The 20,088-nt window shown below is 36.8% G+C and overlaps 2 protein-coding genes across 2 annotated transcripts in view; one reads left to right on the top strand and one right to left on the bottom strand.

Annotated features, from left to right (window-relative positions):
* The window catches only part of LOC135076152 (venom prothrombin activator notecarin-D2-like), a 220,340-nt gene that overhangs the window by 161,840 nt on the left and 38,412 nt on the right, over window positions 1-20,088 (top strand). The gene's annotated exons all lie outside the window — the stretch shown is intronic.
* On the bottom strand, window positions 2,502-19,592 carry LOC135076115 (mucin-2-like). Its single transcript, XM_063970579.1, has 3 exons — window positions 19,208-19,592; window positions 6,869-8,167; window positions 2,502-3,706 (listed from the first exon to the last, which is right to left on the bottom strand). Exons 1-3 carry the CDS (start codon window positions 19,242-19,244, stop codon window positions 3,537-3,539), a joined length of 1,506 nt encoding a protein of 501 aa, XP_063826649.1. The 5' UTR covers window positions 19,245-19,592; the 3' UTR covers window positions 2,502-3,536.

Below are 20,088 nucleotides of genomic sequence, written 5' to 3'. Positions count from 1 at the left end.
ATATTGAGTTGAAATGTCGCGTGACGTCACTTTTGAGTAAAAAATCTACTCAAGCGTGACGTAACGCGCCATTTAAACTTGATGAAGGACTGTTATTATTTAATTATGAAAGAAAATAAAAAATATGAGTTTAATATTTTCTAATATCTGTCTGACGGACAAATAATTGAAATTTTGTCATTTAGACTATTGGAACTATTATTCGTGACATCGTATTCGTCTTCTTCTTCTAATTTTATTGTCTTTTCTCCTTCGTCTTCTATTCTTATTCTTTTTCCCATGGTTCTTCTCATTATTATTATTATCTTCTTCTGTCTTCATTTCTTGTTTTTTTTTTGTCTTATTTCTTCTTCTTTTATCTTCTGTATATTATTATTTTCTTTTTTCTTCGTTTTCTTTTATTTTTTCTTGTTTCTTCTTCTTGATATAATATCTTTATGATAAGAAGAAAGATAAGAAGAATAAAAATAGTAAAAACAAGATGAAATACAGACAGAATAAATGAATGAAGAATAAGACAAAAAAAAGAAATAAAATATGAGAAGATGAAAGAAAAAAAATAATAAGAAGAAATAAGACGAAAAAAAAAACAAAGAAAATTAATTTTATTATGTATCCATCTTATAACGTATTACTTCATTCAGAGCTTCCTCGTTGTGGATAAAAAAATACTAGAAAACGATTCTAAGAACTCCACTTGCATTTTAGTCGGCCGCTTGGTGTAGTGTTTCGAAACGGACTACTATTCCGGAGGTTGCGGGTTCGATTATCGCACATTACAAACAAATTGTATGCATGAACATATATTTTGTTTGTATTGGACTGGGTGTTTTCTATGTATATGTATGATTTAAAAAGAAAATAATTTAATATGTTTATATCCGTTGTCTAGTACCTATAGTACAAGCTTTGCTTAGTTTGGGACTAGAAGCGCAGTCTAAAATGTCCATGGATATTATTTATTTATTATTTCTTATTCTTCAACAGATAATCAAGAGAAAGAGGTATTTATTATAAATTGCTCTTCCAGCATTTCAATTTTATTATTCAATCTTGCTTGATGATTAATAATGATTTTGCTTGATGAAATCTTATTAAGTTTCTTTACATGGTTACAACATTTTCACCATTCCTTTGCACCAATTTGTGAGATTCACCTGTAGGTAAACCTCAATAAAGCTATTAAGAAAGAAAAATACTTAAAAATAAACATAACCCTCTTTCTGACGCAGTCGGGTAATAAACTAAATGTAATCTTAACATTTCAGTCCGACTTACCTGTCAACTCAACGACGTGCTTTAAAATCAAAGATTGAGTTTAAATTACGCCATATTTTACAATACACACTGAAAACAATATAACTCGCTTGAGTTTTTTTTTTATATTTTCACAAAAATAACAAATAATCATGAAGATTCACAAAATTTCTGCAGTGGTTGACAAATCTCGTAATTTGTTTTGACAGGTGACAATAAAGCCATAGACAATTTCCTTATGAAAGCCACACTTTTCCAATATTTTTGTTTGCCATGAGATTCTGGTAGACCTATACAGGAGAGCACTTGGCACTACTATCAATCAATACTTTTAAAGGCTAAATGACAAATTTTCAATTATTTGTCTGTCATACAGATATTAGAAAATATTAAACTCATATTTTTTATTTTCTTTCATAATTAAATAATAACAGTCCTACATCGAGTTGAATTGGCGCGTTACGTCACGCTTGAGTAGATTTTTTACTCAAAAGTGACGTCACGCGACATTTCAACTCAATATAATACTGTAATTATTAGATTATGAAAAAAAAATGTCTCCAAAATATTTTTATTATCTGTCTGACGAACTGAATAGAATTTCGATTTCATTACCCAGTCAACATCCCTATTATTGCCACGTTGGACAACCTTATGACATTTACAGCAGGGCGCTACTATCAATACTTTTAGATTTTAGGAAAGTATTGGCATTGGCAAATGCACAAGACAGTGTGCATGCCATAAAAAACAGACTTAAAAAATATCTGTATGGTATGTATTATCTGTGTCAGTGTCAACTTTCTAACTTGTTATAAGAAATGGTGGCCATCAAAAAAATGGTGGACATCAAATTTTTCGTATCAATTTTCTCGTTAATTATTCGTCGCATTTGGTTTATCATAATATATTTGTGAGGTACATTTGAGGTACTAAATAATGGTAAATATAAGAAAACCATAACTTACCTGTTTCGTCCAATTTCAGCATACACCCGCCAACCTGATATCAGGTTGGCGGCTCATTTTGTAATTTAAATTGTTCCCGTATTAGGGAAGTACAAAATTAATAACTAAAGGTACATAAAGGTACACCTCAGGTATTAAAAATTCATATTTATATTATTCATTTCTGTGACCATACACCCGCCATTCTGACGTTCACACATTTTGGATAAGATATCTACGATACAGAAGCTATAAACAATGAGACTCGGTTTCGGGGTAAAATCAAATAAGCCCACATTTCGATTTTATATTTTATTTAAAAATACGACATAAATCTCAGAAACGACAAAAATTATTACACAAAATTGGACCTTCGTAAATTGGGACAGCATTTTCATTCGAACATTTCATTGAATTTTAAACTTGTCGTGTCTTAGGAAATAATGGACGGAGCAAAAAGATTGCCACTTAAAAATAAAACTAGTAAAAAATTAGGCGGAGAGTAAAACCTCTATGAAATAGCGGACTTGACTATAGTTGGATTATGACGTCATCTCGTCCGCTTTTTTTTGTTATAACTTAATAAGATTTTCTTCATAGAATAAAACCCTAGCATATTTATTTATAATCGTCTTTAAATAAAGATTTAATTTGAGATGACTCAAGGTCCTTATAGGTACAAACTAAAGACAGGTACGGACGATGGCACATCAAGGCAAACACGGTGGTACTTTATGCAATTATAACAGAGGTGATTTTGCATTAAAAATGTATAATCTGATGTGCGGTCGACTGTACATAAATGTAAAAAGGTTAGATCTGTCACTATTTACATTTTACTTTTCTATAACAATAACTATGTTAACTGTAGCAAATGTATTACTTCTATGTAATGCCTACTGACATTTTTCATTTATTATTTTACATTTTGGTCTTAACATTTTATCCGCGAGCAATGAAAATACAATGTATGTGTTACACAAATCGCATAGAGCAAACTGTTCGATAGACATGTCTAAAATTGCTTTATGGCGGATTCTATTCGTCCTTTATTTTAGTAACTCAATAATTTGTAGTCCGTGACTACCGCCACGAGCTGTTTTTGAATTTATATTTTGCATAGATTTTTCTCCGGCTCGAAGGACCAATAATCTCGAGAAGGTAACTGGTAGTGGCTGCATGAAATAATTGGGAGTACGTGTTCATTTGCTTTAAAAGGCTTACTACGCCTTGATCGCAAATGGCGTAAATGTTCATGAAATGTGCAATTTAAGTAAAGCAAATTACACTTTTTTTTGTATATTTTCATTGCATCGCTAGCACAAACTAGTGCTATTTTGAATGACTTCCATGCGCGAACTCTACGATCGTCTTGGGGCCGGTGTTGATGACACTGTATTCGGACTTCTTAAGTTCCTCTCGATGCACCTTCTGGTTGCCGTCAACTCGAATGATGCGGGTTCGAAGTCTGCCGCAGCGACCGTCCACGAGTTTTTCATATGCTGTAAAGTTTAACAGAATTATGAAGATACTCGTCGCCAGTTTGTGTCGATTTACAAAATGACAATTGTTTTGGTACTTTATCGTATCGGTATAAAGTTTAAAAGTAAAAAAGAAAGAACCTTTTGACGATAATTAAGAGACAAGTGACGCAGTTACGACATAAAATCAACAATATAAAATAATCATGACAATAGGCTAGATGACAAAATTTTAATTATTTGTCCGTCAGACAGATAATTAGAAAATATTAGACTCATATTTTTTATTTTCTTTCATAATTAAATAATATTTTTTTCTTATTATCTGTCTGACGGACTAAATAGAATTTCGATTTCATTACCCAGTCATCATCCCTATTAACAATCCCAACTATCCCAACTAATATTATAAATGCGAAAGTAACTCTGTCTGTCTGTCTGTCTGTCTGTCTGTCTGTCTGTCTGTCTGTCTGTCTGTCTGTCTGTTACGCTTTCCCGCTTAAACCTCGCAACCGATTTTGATGAAATTTGGCATAGAGATAGTTTGAGTCCCGGGAAAGAACATAGGATAGTTTTTATCCCGGTTTTTGAAACAGGGACGCGCGCGATAAAGTTTTTCTGTGACAGACAAAATTCCACGCGGGCGAAGCCGCGGGCGGAAAGCTAGTATTACAATAAGTTTATAACGGTGTGTTATAATAACTTCATGTTAACATATAACATACACGCAACCTGACAGTTCTCTATTTACCTACATTTTTTATTGTTGTAAATCAAATAAAACCGGTTACAGGACAGCTCGATGAAACTGAACAGACATATAGCATGTAGAAAAACATTCGCGTTTTTATTGAGTAAAATGAAATATAGCCTAGATTCGCACAGCACACAATTATCTACATTAATATTTTTTTTATATCGCATCGCAAACTATAAATTATAAACGGAACTATAAATAATATTTAGAGATAGAGATGTGTTTTTTGTAATATAGAAATTCCAATTGTATTCGACATTATTTACCAGTTGGCGCCACTGGCGTCAATAGGTATGATTCTATCATTTACCAGTGGCGCCAACTGGGGGGAAAATACGATAACCCTAATGTAATATGCGAATTTATATACAAACTGAATTATAGTGCTACAAAAATACGTCTGTAGCTCCCGTTTACATAATAATATATCTTAATGCAAAATAAGATTTCAGGTCGACCATTCAAAACCACTATTAATACGTCATAAGAAACTCGTATACAGGACTATTTATTCTGCGGTTCATTTAAGTTAAGTTACACGGAAACGTATCAATATTTTATTGAGTGAATTTAACCACCTATAGTGTCGGGAAGTAGGAATACACGTTATTAGTTATTTGCGATCATGCAATAAAATTATTAATTGATTGTGTAAGTGATGAAAGTGTTTTGTGAAATTTATTACCTTTAAAGCCGTCTTAGTTACACGCAATAATTTCTTTAAATATTTTTTTTGGTGGTAGTAACTATTTCAACTTACGTGTAAGTATAATTATGAATATGAGCGTGGGTACCTAACTGGTTCATTAGATTGCTTACGAGTAGTTTTCCGCACTAGTTGCCTTGGAAAACTGGTCAAGTGCGTGTCGGGTCGTGCGTGATGTGGGTTCCGTTGAGATGCGTGATAGGAGCATAATCAAGAATTTTAGAGCGCGGGAAAAGTGTTAACTAGCAACTGAAAATTAATTATTTACCTACATAAAACGATAGAATAAGGCCATGTAGGATGACAACTTCACTGTCCCTTTAGAAAACTTTTTCACTAAACATCATTCAAGTAATTTTCTATCTAATAATAAACGAACGTAACAAAAACGAGTTAACTTCTAGGCTATGCGCGGCTATGAAAAAATAGACGACGTATTACTTACTTATTCATAACTTTGGAGTAGAGATGAGACGTATTTACTAGAACAGATCCACACACTAGGTATTTTACAGTACTAAGTGGCACCTATTCCAATTTTTAAAATACTTGATCCACCTAGTATTTTTTAAATTACACGATTTCCGACACTACCATCAAAGTAATAAAGGTTATTATTGCATAATCCGTAGTCGTCCACCTAGTATTTTTTAAATTACACGATTTCCGACCCTACCATCAAAGTAATAGAGGTTATTATTGCATAATCCGTAGTCGTGTATTACGCGCACCGCGTATTTCTCGCTAAGCTTATGTGCGAACGTAGAGATTCACTCCGTCTCTGTCTGACAAACAAATTTGAGCGCAGGCAGGTGTGAGATAGGAATAGCCTGTTGAAGTATGAAGGGAGGATATCAATAAATCAACAGCCAGCAAAAACATTATTATTCAATTTCAAATTGCATTATTAATACTACGGTTGTATCTTTTCAAAGAAAATTGTATTTTAAAGTCATAATACGTGGATTAGTCCGCACTAGTCGCGTCAAGTATGGTAAATTACTACGTACTAGGTGGAATAGGTATTTGGATCAAGTATTAATAAATACTTGGAATAGGTGCACCTAGTATCAAATTTACCTAGTATAACCCATCTCTACTTTGGAGAGATATACTGCCACAGTGACAAAAGTCTCCTGTGCGCGCGCGCCTTTATTTGTTAGGTAATTTGTAAAAGTAACTTGCATTTTTTTGTCAATTTTATTTCACATTGTATCCAACTAAGTCTCTTTGGTTCAATTTGGAAAGGACTGAAGCAATGAGTATTTTATTGCTTTATTACGGAATTCTGAAATGCAAGTGTTAATCGTGTGTGAAAAAATAAACATATTGCCGAAACCTTTATGTCTACCACATTGGTGCAACTTTAACAGGGTATATCGAAGTACTAGTTGGCAAGTATGTAGCTAACTATCGTTTTTGTGTTTTACACGAATACGCATCATGCGTGAAATATTAACATAGTTTGTATCGAAAAAATCTATACATATAATATTAATTAATACATGAAACAGTAATTCGTTATTTTCTTGCATTAGTTTTGAGTTATTAATTTATACTTATTTGTTATGTTTCATTAAATGCAACATTATTGTAGCGAATACGCTAAGTTATTATGAGTACTGGACATAAATTCCATATATGAAAACGGATAAATACCAACCTAAGTTGCATTAAGGATTTAAGCTAAATAAACTAAAATTAAAAAAATAATACTCACGGTCCGGTTTGTACGAGTTGTGGCATGCCATGTGACAGATCGAGTTGAAACCTCTCAACGTCTTCGGGTCTACTATCACAGTAGCCAATGGAACGGCACATAGGGGGTCCTTCCTCCCTTTGCAGGAGTCCATGCAGCCATCATACGAGTTCTTCTTGGGTTTCTTAGTTCTTCTGGTGGGAGGCGGTTTCGTTGTCGTTGACGGGTTAATCTTCACATTCGTTATTGAGCCTTTGGGTGCAACCACGCGAATTTTCAGATTAGACATAAATGGAACTCTTGGGGGACCAGGATGGACCTGCAACGAGGGTCTCGGCGAGCTCCGGGGAGGAGGGTACCTGGTCGAATTACATAACGAGCCAGCAGTGGTACGAGAGAATAAGGTCGGTGGCGTTGACCGGAACGTTATCGTCGGCCGATCAGTACTGTCCGTGAGACCATTCGTAATGAAGGGGGAACTGGTGCCATCAGAAAATGTGGCCAATGACGTTGATGATGGAGGCAGCGGAGTTGTGGTGGATATTGGAGAAGTGATGAACACTGGAGGCTGCGTCACGCCAGATGTTAGTTGTTGCTGGGGGAATTGGGCGGGATGCATCTGCGGCGCGTTCTGATATATCACAAAGTAATTTGGAGGAGCTGTGGTCTGTGTAGGGGGCAGAAATAGGGGTTGCTGTGATTGCGGCCCATCGTATGTTATACTTTGCGTTTGCGACATGGTGCTCTTGCCAGACCGAGTTGTTTCTGTTTGCGTTGTGAACTGGGGAGCTTGGGACGGCGTTCTCGGAGTCTGTGAGAAATCAAAGTACTCACTTGACGGCGTGGTCACAGCGTTGGAGGGAACAATGGGATTGAAAGTAGATAATGTTGATGAGTAACTGGATGGAAGAAAATTCGCGTTATAATTTGGAAGAGGGGTACTTGATGGTGTAATAAAAGGATTTGGCGTTGATGAATAAGAGACACTCGACGATGGGAAAGTACTGCTTGATGGGGGACGTGGAGAGCTTGATTCCTCAAACTGCACATTAACGGTAGGGTATGGCGTGCTCGTCGGCGGGTACGGGGTACTAGATGGATAATATTCAGGTGTACTTGTCGAATGATGAGTGACTTCGGCCTCTTGTTGTAAAGAGGAGAAGGAAGGGAGGACAATAATGGGCTTTGTCGGCGAGAATGGAGGTTCAGTGGAGAATATCTCTGATATCGGTTTCGGCGAGTATCCATCGTTGATTGCGTTTGCCGAAAACCAGGTCCCTGGTACAATCTCCGATATTTCTGCTTGGCATAGTTGTAACACTGAAAAAAACCAGACATTGCTTTATGAATTCAGGAATAACAGTTTGTTCACTAGGGCGCCAAATTTTTACCAAAATATCTATCCGAGATCTATGAAACCAAAAGTTGTGCTTATCTGTCAGATAAGATCCTGACAGACTATCAGGAACTTTATAGGTTTTCTTGAGGCAAATATGTAAAAAAGGTAAAACATGAAATTCTTAGTTTAGGTATTTTTCGTCTCAGTTAAATTACTTTTATGAAAATTTGAAAAAGACCAGATTAATTTGTTTTGCAGCGTACCTACCTATACACTACCTACTTATATCAATCTACATAAGTAAGTATAGTGCAAGGTTAAGCAATCGTTTCTAATTATAGTGGTTTTGCAGCGGGTTTCGCGGTCTTGTCACGGGAAGGGGAATGCAACTGGTTTCGAGCTTGTCTGTAGGGTCAAGAACCTTCCAAATCTGGTGGACGCTTCAAGGAAATCGTTAATGCATTGTTGATGCAAGATTTATATCTGTTTATGCGATTCTATGTAGATGTTTATCATGACGACACAAATTACGAGTAATGTGGTTTTCATATCTTTTTAAAAACCTTTATCCTATTTTTACCCGACTGCGCGACGCAAAGGAGTGGTAATTATTAAGGTTAAGGTAGTTGCTGTACTATGCTGTAGGTAGGTACTTTTATAGAGCTAAACTCTAGAGAAAGTGGTGTGGCGTGTAAATAGCCACACCAGGAATAAAAAAATTGCGGGGAAGAAAGATGATGCGGGGGTCGGCTGGTGACTCCAAACAACTCAAAAATACAGCTGCATAAAACGGAAACCACCAACCTGCGGATCAGAAGACGGAGACCAGGCTTCGAGGGTCGACCCGTCGATATTTCTTGCGGTTTTGATTAATTCAATTTATTCAGCAAATATTTAGCGGATTTTTCACATTGACTTCATTGACAGACGTTCCAAGACAACATAGAGTTTTTCTTAATTTTCCATAGAGGTTTTTCGCGAAGGTTGGCTCCTGCGACGGTGCTGGCCCCGAATCCGATAAACAGATTAGTGGGAAACCATCTCATGCAGCTAGATAATTTGAGAGTTGGAGCCACCGAAGAAAAGGAAGAGAAGAAAGTTGGACATAGGCCCAACCATGCTCCCCGCCTTGAAGTTCATTAGGACTTCAATAAAGAAATTATAATAAGAAAAGAAAGAAAAGGGGGAACATGACGTATTATTGCAATTTGCTAAGTATAGGTATAAACAAAAACTTCAAAATACATCCAGGAAACCGTATAAGAATCAATTCCCTAAAGAAAACAAAATGTATAAAGTCCTCACATCGAAGAGCTTTAAAGTACTTAAATTAATGCATAATAATAATGCGAATAATATTCAAGAAATAAAATAATAGTTAATGTAATAAATAAATGCGTTATAAGTTGTTATTGTGTAGGTAACGGATATAATTTAGTTACTGGGCGCTTATAGACACCAGTACTGGTTCTAACCGAAGCGACTCTGACCACACCATCGGAACCGGGAAAAACTTCGGTAGGTAATTACACCAAGTACCCAATGCAAAGGCGGTACATTATCATTGCCTATTATTACAACCGTACCTAGTTCGATTGAACGTTCAGGTGTGCACCATTTCTGACGAACTTGCAGCGTGTGCAAATATTCGAGGCGCCATTTATTCCAATATGATAAAACAAGCTGGTCTAAAAGTTTCTTGCGGTTGGTTAAAGTTAATTTTTCATCATTCAGTTCTGTTGAAGGCAAGTAACGCAAAGGAGTGGACATTAAAAAATGTGCTGGTGTCAAGACGTCCGGATGTGGATCAGCTGATATCGCTACAAGCGGTCGAGAATTTAAAATGCATTCAATTTGCACAAGAACTGTTAGAAGTTCTTCATAAGTAAAAAGTTGTTTACCTACAACACGGTACATATGCGTTTTTATACTTTTTATATTAGATTCCCATATACCACCAAAGTGTGGGGCGCGGGGAGGGATCATTTTCCACTCTATGCGATGATCAATTAGCATTCGCTTAATCTCATCTTGAAATTCAATATTATTTAATACGTTATATATTTCGTCGAGCTGGGCTTTAGCACCGACGAAATTGGTGCCATTATCTGAATACATAACAGATACTGGACCGCGGCGAGACATAAATCTTTTAAAGGCGGAAAGGAACGCATCTGTGCTAAGATTAGAAACTAATTCTATATGAATAGCTTTCGTAACTAGACAAATAAAAAGACATATGTATGCCTTTTGAGAATGTTGTCCCCTTCGTCTAGTGGGAATGAAGCTAATAGGACCTGCAAAATCAGTACCAGTATGTACGAAAGCTTTAGCATCTTGAATGCGAAATGCGGGTAAATCTGCCATTTTGGGAGATGGATGCTGCGGGTTCAAGCGGAAACAAACATTACATTGTCTACAGCGGGCGCGTATAATATATCTGGCATTTAATATCCAATAGCGTTGACGAAGAATAGACATGAGCAATCCAGGTCCAGTATGACAATTAGCGGTATGATAATGATCGATAAGAAGTTCAACGACGCGGTCACGTTTGGGTAGAAGCGCAGGATGTTTGGCTTCATAGGGAAGGTCTGATTTAGACAGTCTTCCTCCAATGCGAATTACACCGTGAGGGTCTAAGAAAAGTGATAAGCCACGGAGATGCTTCGAAGGCAACTCACCAGCCTTTAACAATTCAATTTCTTTGTTAAAATGAACGCTCTGAATGCTTTTGAGTATAAAAATCTCCGACGCATTTCTATTGGCTACGAGCTCATTACTCGGCAACCTTTTTGTGAATTTCAGAATATAATAAAACGTGTTTAGAAGCTTATTCCAGGAATTAACGTGGTTCAATAATTCATCAATTAAAGAAGGCTCAGAAGGAGCAGCAACAATAAGCGTATTGCTTTTATCTTTAAACTCTGGCAGAGTTTCACTCTCTAATGGAGTAAATATATCGATAGGCCTTTCATTGACAGGTCTTTGAAGCCAGACTGGACCATCCCACCATAATGAATGAGAAATCAGCTGAGAAGGTAACATCCCTCTAGATATACAATCACTGGGGTTCTCTTTGCCCGACACGTGATGAAAACAATGAGGCGGTAAATTTTCTTGGATTTTGGCTACTCTGTTACTAACGAAAATAGACCATCTATGAGGAGACGAATGTATCCAAGAAAGTGCTATCGTGGAGTCAGAAAAAGCATAGATTCCTACAATTGGAATGCGCTCGGATATTCTCTCTCGAACTACTCGCACAAGTTTCGAAAGAAGTAAAGCAGCGACGAGTTCCAAGCGTGCTAGCGTTTGGATTTTACTTGGTGAGACTTTAGATTTAGCGCATAGAAGCCTGACAACAATATTACCTGCAGGGTCAGTTATGTGTAAATAAATACAGGAACCATAGCCATTGAGACTAGCATCGCAGAAAGCAACAATGTTTACTGCGCAATCCAAGTTAACACCTATATGACGCGGAATACTCATGGTCGAAAGAGCGGGCAAATCTAATAGAAAAGCAGCAAAACGATTTTGAATGGATTCCGGAGGCACTTCATCCCAGTCTATCTTGCTTAACCAAAGTTCCTTAACCAAAATCTTGGCAAACAGGACGACGGGAGCAACTAAGCCGAGAACGTCAAATAAGCGAGCAACCAGAGAAAGAATACTGCGTTTTGTACATTTACTGTCGACTGCGACAGTAGTGAAGGAAAAATTGTCATCAGCAGGTTCCCAGGACAAACCCAGTATTTTAAAATTATTATTACCTGTATCAGAGAAACTGACAGGTGAGCGGTGTGAGTCTGGAAGAGCCTCAAGCAGTGCGGGAGAATTACTTGTCCATTTGATAAGATCAAAGGACCCTAACTTGAACAAATCAATTAAATCGCGGGATAAATTAATTGCGGTCGGTACATCGGGTAACGAATAGACAAAGTCGTCCATGAAAAATTGAGTATTTACTACTTTAGCAGCATCAGGGAAGCGGTCGCTATGGTCGTGCGCTAACTTGCGTATCGTACGCATAGCTATATAAGGACTTGGTTTGAGTCCAAAGGGTAGACTACTAAATTGATAAGTGCGTATAGGTTCTTGAGGATCGAAACGGAAGAGAATTTTCAAATATTTGCGATGGTGTTCATTCACACTTACGCGAAGAAACATTTGTTTTACATCAGCAGTGACTGCAACAGGAAATATTCTGAAGTCTATTAGCAGTAAGAATAGGTCAGACTGTAAGTTCGGCCCAACGTAAAGAATATCGTTAAGTGACAAACCAGATTGAGTTTTACAGCTGGCGTCCAACACGGCGCGAGCGCTGTCCTTTCCAGCTTTAAATACAGCGTGGTGCGGAATGTAGTAACCCTCATCTGAGTCTGCCTCGGGGGCTTCAGATAAATAACCTTGTTGAATATATTCATTTATGGTTTTATTATAGTTTTGACGTAAGCCATCCACTTTGTCAAACTTTCGTTCAAGCATTTGAAAACGTCTATAAGCTACGGAACGGGAATCTCCTAATACAGATGGGTCTTTGCAGAACGGTAAGTCGACACTAAAGTGTTTATCCTGGTAAATCACCGAGGAGGTAAAAATATTTTCGCATTCTGCCTCATCTGGGCTAAGAAAGCTTTTAGAAGGAACCTCTTCTAATTCAAAGAATTTATGTAAACTTGATTCTATTTCAGTGTGCGGAAGTGCAGTAAAAAATGCAGTTGAGTGCGTCGGCAATTGACTAGAGCGAGCCGGTACGTCACCCATAAGCACATAGCCAAAACTAGTAAGTATAGCAGTAGGCGCGCGTGAACCTGATTCCACCTTATTCCCCAAATAAATATAAGGGAATAATTGAACACCCAATACTACATCAATTTCACTAGGAATGTTCCAGGATAAATCAGCAAGCGGTAAGTTATTGAGGTAAGTCATATCCTCTGTTATATCAACATAATTCGCGGGAAGACGATCTGTGATGCAGTCGATCACAAGAGCGTAAATATGATATTTATTATTCGGATCAGTACGAGATTCGATATCAAAATAAGTAAAACCATGAACAGGTCTCGCAGACTTGCCAACGCCTTGCAGGTAAGAGTCATGCAATTTATTAACGGGCAAGTTCAATTTATTACAACAATCTAAAGTTATCAAATGATTTTGTGAACCATTGTCAATCAAACAGCGTACAATCTGTTTATTTTTATTAGCGCGGTGCGATGCAAATACTTGAGCGGTGGATAATAATATGGTAGAACTCGGTCTCACCTCCGAAGTGAGAGTAATAGAAGCATCATTCATATTTCGTTGAGTTGGAGTAGTACTACTGCACTTCTCTGTGCACTGTGGCGCGGTGTTTACGGCCGACATTGTTTGTGACGCGGCAGAGGTAGCGGGCGAATATTTCCGCGGTGCGGGCACGTCAAAATGAAGCAGCGAATGATGTTGCTTGCCACAGTTATTGCAAGTGTGTTGTGAATTGCATTTACTTGCAGTATGAGAAACACTAAGACAGTTAACGCAACCGCCCTTAGATTTTATAAATTCGAAGCGTTTTTGCGGGTTAAAATTGTCTCGAAATTGAGAACAAGAATACAACCTATGGTCAGCTTTGCATAGAATACACTGACTGGACGTTTGAGTTCGCGGGTGCGGATCGTTACTAGAAACGAAAGATTTATAAGTGTTATTATTTTGCGGCGCGTCCCGATTATTATTATAATAATTATTTTTACGGGGTTCAGAAGCAGCGGTAGTGTTGGAACTACTATTATTGCGAGTTCTCTCTAATATTTTAACGCGGTCTTGAATAAAAGATATGAACTGATCACACGTAGGTATTTCTTTATCACCTACAGAAATCTCGAAACTCTGAAGCGTTTGAGAATCAATTTTCCTCAAACTACATTGCAAAATAATAAAATCTGCTAAGTTTTCAATATCTAATTGTTTGAGAGCTGCAATAGATGAAGATAACTTCTCAACAAATGGATTAAGACTCGCAGCGGTACCTACACATGTTTTAATGTCCAGGATGTTATTGACGTAGTGAACACCTAGACTACGCTTATCTTGGTACTTTTTGACGAGACTATCCCACAAGATATTATAAGTATCGCCGGTAGGAACGATACCTGCGGTCATTTTTAGGGCGCTGTGTGTCAATTTACTCATCAAATATTGCACACGTTGTGAATCCGTCAGCTGTTTATTAGAATGTACGTTAGTGCGGAAGATTTCATAGAAAATAGGCCAATTTTCAGCCTTACCGTCGAACGAAGGCAGTTCGATTGGTGGCAGTTTAATATGAAAGGAACCATTTTGCGAATTAGTAGAAGGCGACGTCAATAACAACTTATTGCGCGCGTATTTAACGCTTGAATATAAATCTTCAAACGCGCTGAGCGAATTATAAGTTACGGTAAAATTGGGGTTAATTTCAAGTTGAATTTCGTTTATTTCATCCAGTATGTGTTCAAACTTTTCATGTAATTCAGAAATGCTTTCTGATTCCTCTAAAAACTTCTGATTCAATCTTGAATCAAAATTGGAAATATTCTTCGATGAATTGAATAAAGTATTTATTCTTTCGAATATTGATTCTTGTTTGGAAAGCAATAATTTTAATTTCGAATTTAATTTCGTATTTGCCATGATGACAAAACAGCAAAATACTATGAAAAGTTTTTGAAAATAAACAAATTGCAAAAAAATATGGCCGGCGGTGTATGAACGTCACGTTATTTGAAACGAAAATAAATTTAAATTATGCGGGTTAATTATTTGAAAAATAAATAAGCTGGAATATCCAGGTTCGAAAGGACCAACAAATGGTGTGGCGTGTAAATAGCCACACCAGGAATAAAAAAATTGCGGGGAAGAAAGATGATGCGGGGGTCGGCTGGTGACTCCAAACAACTCAAAAATACAGCTGCATAAAACGGAAACCACCAACCTGCGGATCAGAAGACGGAGACCAGGCTTCGAGGGTCGACCCGTCGATATTTCTTGCGGTTTTGATTAATTCAATTTATTCAGCAAATATTCAGCGGATTTTTCACATTGACTTCATTGACAGACGTTCCAAGACAACATAGAGTTTTTCTTAATTTTCCATAGAGGTTTTTCGCGAAGGTTGGCTCCTGCGACGGTGCTGGCCCCGAATCCGATAAACAGATTAGTGGGAAACCATCTCATGCAGCTAGATAATTTGAGAGTTGGAGCCACCGAAGAAAAGGAAGAGAAGAAAGTTGGACATAGGCCCAACCAGTAAGTACAATGTTGAGCAACTTTTTTCCTTTTCAACCAAAAGTCAAATGCCTTTAAAATCTTACCTTAATTCAATTATTTGATTACCTACTCGATTTACATGAAATAACAGTATTTATGATAATGAATGCTGGCATTTTGCATACTATTTTGTATAAGTACTTAACATTAAATTGTACGACACTACAAGCGCCTCTTGGAAAGCCACAAAGTATTTAGACTAGGGCACTACAATTAACTTGTCATACAAATCCCCGTGCCCTGGAAACACGGTTTATAAACAGGAACAAATCCCTCATCCGATCCATTGGCTAGCTCACACGCTCTACAAACATTACACAATGTATGAAGCGTGCGTACGCGCAGCTACGAAAACTTTCACTGATTTGATTTAGCCGTTTGATCGATTACGGGTAAATACGGGTTATTAGGTCTAAAAGTTCACTATATTAAAGGTACTAAATAATGATCGCATTTTTTTGTATGAAACGGACATCCCGCATTATAAATAAAATAATACAAAAAATATAATGCGCTCCGCACTGCCTTTGTTTATTATGCTCGTTTAGTAAAACATGATTTATTTCTTTTAATGTCTGTTAAACATGAAATATATTCTATATCAATTATTTCGAATGTTCTTGTATCTGAAACGAAAACTACGTAAGACGAGAGAAAATAGAGTAATTACTTATTTCAATATTTTCAGACGTTTAACAATAAATAAATACTTATAAAATGATCACAAGATATTAATGCAACAATAATAAAGTGCTAATAAAGTTAATCATCCGTAAACATTTGCATTGATTGAATAGTCATGAAAGGTCATCTTATTATCATGATACATTATTGTACTAGGAGAAGTACCGAGTATAAAATATTTTTCAGTATTACCCCTAATATAAAGCAGTCAGGTCTATTAGGCTTTAGGAAACAGATTAATTTATTATTGTATTTAATTTTAATACTTATTTCCTGTGCATGGACCGGATTTTTTAAGACTCCACTCTGTGATCGCTCGTGGGGCGATTCGTTGTGCGCAGTTTTGCACGTGGAGCCCTCGGTAAGTACATAATTATGTTCTAATTTATAGTTTTTTTTAACACTGGCACACTTTATAATAGTGAATATTATCTGCGATTCTAAAATATTTTCTTCTCTTTTTTTCTTTGTTCCTGTAGTAGCCACTGATTTCAGACAAGCAGATTACAGTTCACCATCATTCATCGTCTAAGTCAGGGTTTCCCAATTTTTTTTTGCCAAGGAACCCTAATTGATTATACTTTTCCTAGCGGAACCCCCGTACTACTCCGCCCGCACGCCCTGCCCCCTCCCTTGTGCGTAAACAAGTCGGTGCGAGCGAACAACGTCTGTCACGAAACGTGGGATAATATTTTTTACGGAACCCTTGCGGCCTTTCCACGGAACCCCAGGGTTCCGCGGACCACCATTCGGGAACCGCTGGTCTAAGTTATAATGAAATTGCGATTTTCTTTTAAATTTACAGTCTTCCAGGCCTGGTCCTGAATATTTAGACCCCATTTGTTGAAATAATCGTCGAGATTGTAGAAAAAGCGGAATTAGTTATTTGTACAGTTATTGGATTTCATCTGATTAGTTTCACCTAAGGATTGTTACATTTTCTTCATCTCATTGACTTCCAATTCAAACCAGTCTATAGCAGCATGTATTCAATGTTTATTGGCATTTTAGTTTAAATAAAATATGATTTTTCATTTGAAAAAGTTAATTGCCTTGCGTAGAAATCGAATTCAGTAATCGGTGAGGTAACCTCGGTGCATTTCAGTGGTAATCACCTCAAACAGTGAGATGAGAACTCACATTTAAACTAAAATTACAGTAGGATGTGATGTCACACCGAATGTCCGCTTTGCAATGGAGGGAAGTCGAACCTTAATATCGAACTCCTCCTATGTTCTTCTGATTAATTTCGTTGCGGGTCCAATGACAGTTTAACTTTCCCCCGGGACAAACTTGACCTTCATTGGTTGGGTTTTTATGGCGGTCAAGCTGTAGATCCTGGCTACACAGGATGACAGGAGTTGCAGTGGTGGGAACGAGAGGTGGGAATGTCCCGTATGTCACACTGAAGTGTGACGCTGAAGTGTCCAGCGGCATCGAACGTCTAGGTAGACTGGAAACCTTCAGACTAGTTGTGATAAACTGTCTATTTAAATTTACAATAGCCAACTAGTTAATTGAGTGAAGCATTTCTTTATGCAACTATCGAAAGAACCAGACGTGCGTTTATCATACGTCTGTTTATTTTAAATTTAAGTTATTGCATGAATAAATAAATCCGTTCACGTTTGAACGGTTTTATTGGCTTACCATTTCCGAATTTTAACAACTGTTTAGTTTTTGCTATAGCCGTTACCTCAGCAATACCGGTTGCACACGTTGCACATGACGAAACCAACATTTGTACTGGGTGATTAATTATTAAAACAAATCAAATACTCCTACTGATATTATAAACTACGAAAGTTTCCTACATGTTACATAATCACGCATTTTTAAAGAACTTCCTCTTCTCTATATTTTTCGAGAAAAGCCAGCAAGAAACTTCAATAACTAATATTTATCTCCTTAAATATTGATACATCTTGCAAATTAGACTCGTTTATAACAAAGTCCTTCAAATGTACCCACATTATAGTTTTGAAAGAAATTTTAGTATAACAAATGAAGGAATTACAGAACGGGAAATCTCTGATAGAGGTTACAAGAACATAGAGTCAAAAGACACTGAAAGAAAAACAATAACATGCACTTCCTCGTTACATACCTACATCTAAATAAAAAGAGTTTAGATTCTACTTATCCTAGATTGAAGCTTTAGACTGAAAAGAGAAAAGATTTGGGTTGTAAACATGTTGGAATATAACTTGATTAAATAACTACTAGATTATAATGATAGTCTTTACTTATTAAAATATGCCAATAAAAAATAAACCCACCGAAATTTAAAACGATTATAACCGTTTAAGGTTACAACATTTAAAAGCATTCGACTTCTTTAACGCAATAGGTATTATTATTAACTGCAGTTGCGGAGTTTAAATGCACGCACGCATTGTTTTGTTTGTTAAAAAATCTCAGGCGCAGGCGCAGGCTGGAACTGTGCATAACATCGAGATGAGAAAAAGTTTGTAAATCTTAATTAAAGGTTCTAGCTAGCTATCAGTAAAAGAAATAGGGGACAGTTTTATAAAAGAAAAACTTAGCTAAGAAGAGGTAGTTTGTACACGAGGTGGTTTTTTTTACGAAAGAGTAGAGAAGAGTAGATAGGTTATTTCAATGGGATTCAAAATGTGACACCATTTACTTAACTTTACACATAAGATATTTGCACTTATTAAAGCTTATGTGCAAAGCTTTTCACGCAAATGTATCTAAACATTAAATCATGTTAGGTGAAAAGAAATTGTAAAGTGTAGTCAATGTACAAGTAGAGCATTTATGGATTCTAGAAAGATAATCACAAATTGTTACGCAGTTAAATCCTTTATAAGAACATGAAATATAGGTACAGGTTCATAAATAAACATGACTGTGAAAAACAACACTACATCATATAACTCACGGTACAGTTTCCGAACGCACACTGACTCGAGCTTTGTAAACGGACATCCTCAAAGAATCGGTTTAGAAACCTTCAATCGGTCCTAAAAACAATAACACTTCAAATCACTGTGCACTTTATGAAAATTGAAACTTACGTGTTATAACGACGAGCGCGGGCGCAGCGTGCTTCATGCTTGCCGAGCGAAGCTGGTTTGCGGTGTAAACGGCTCCGGACGGTCAATCCTGTCCTTCCTTAACCAGTAGTGACGACCCACGCCTGGCTGGCCTGGCTCACCGGTTCACTCAATCAGATTGAATCATCCAAATTCATTACAGATGACATGAAACATACATCCAAAATTAACAATTTTCGCGCGCAGTGAACTGTTAAGTGGGTTACAATATAATGAGTTGTATTGCTACAATAGCACTGACAAATTGAGGCACTTATTTTTATTTAAAGCAATTATTGAGTGTAATTTCCAAATTTTGCCCCAAAATGAGTATCCATTGAACCGTCTCCTTTGGCTTGATTGTATCGACTGTGAAAGACTGGACTGCTCTCAAGGCGTTTTCACTGTTGGATAACATGCGGAAACATGCAATTTATGATTGAATATATTAAACAGTGCAACATGCGTGTAAATTCACTTTATATAAATCGAATTGTTTGAAGTCAGTGGTGGTAAATCGGTGCTAATGACTCACTTTAAGTCCAGACATTGAATTAAAGAATTTTAGATGGGTAGTTAGATCTTGGAAATTTTTGTGCTCAACTCGTATCCTAAACCTTATTACCTACCTTACTTATAAATCTCGGTCTGTCTATAGTATAGGATAGTTTTTATCATCACGATTTTCCAAACAAAACGCGCGCGTAATTTTTTTTCTATGACAGACAAAAATTTAAGGTCAAAAGCTAATAGAACATAACAGAATTAATAGTCCATGGTAAAGTGGCAAGTTTGGCTGGCATGAAAAATAAACATGATTCGGTGTTTAGGAGCCACGAAATAACAAATTGTCCAAACTGGTT

This window comes from Ostrinia nubilalis, chromosome 11 (assembly GCF_963855985.1).
Source record: "Ostrinia nubilalis chromosome 11, ilOstNubi1.1, whole genome shotgun sequence".
In the NCBI taxonomy this organism is placed as follows: domain Eukaryota; kingdom Metazoa; phylum Arthropoda; class Insecta; order Lepidoptera; family Crambidae; genus Ostrinia; species Ostrinia nubilalis.
The sequence above is the reverse complement of the archived record's forward strand: the minus strand, read 5'-3'. Positions and strand labels throughout refer to the sequence as shown.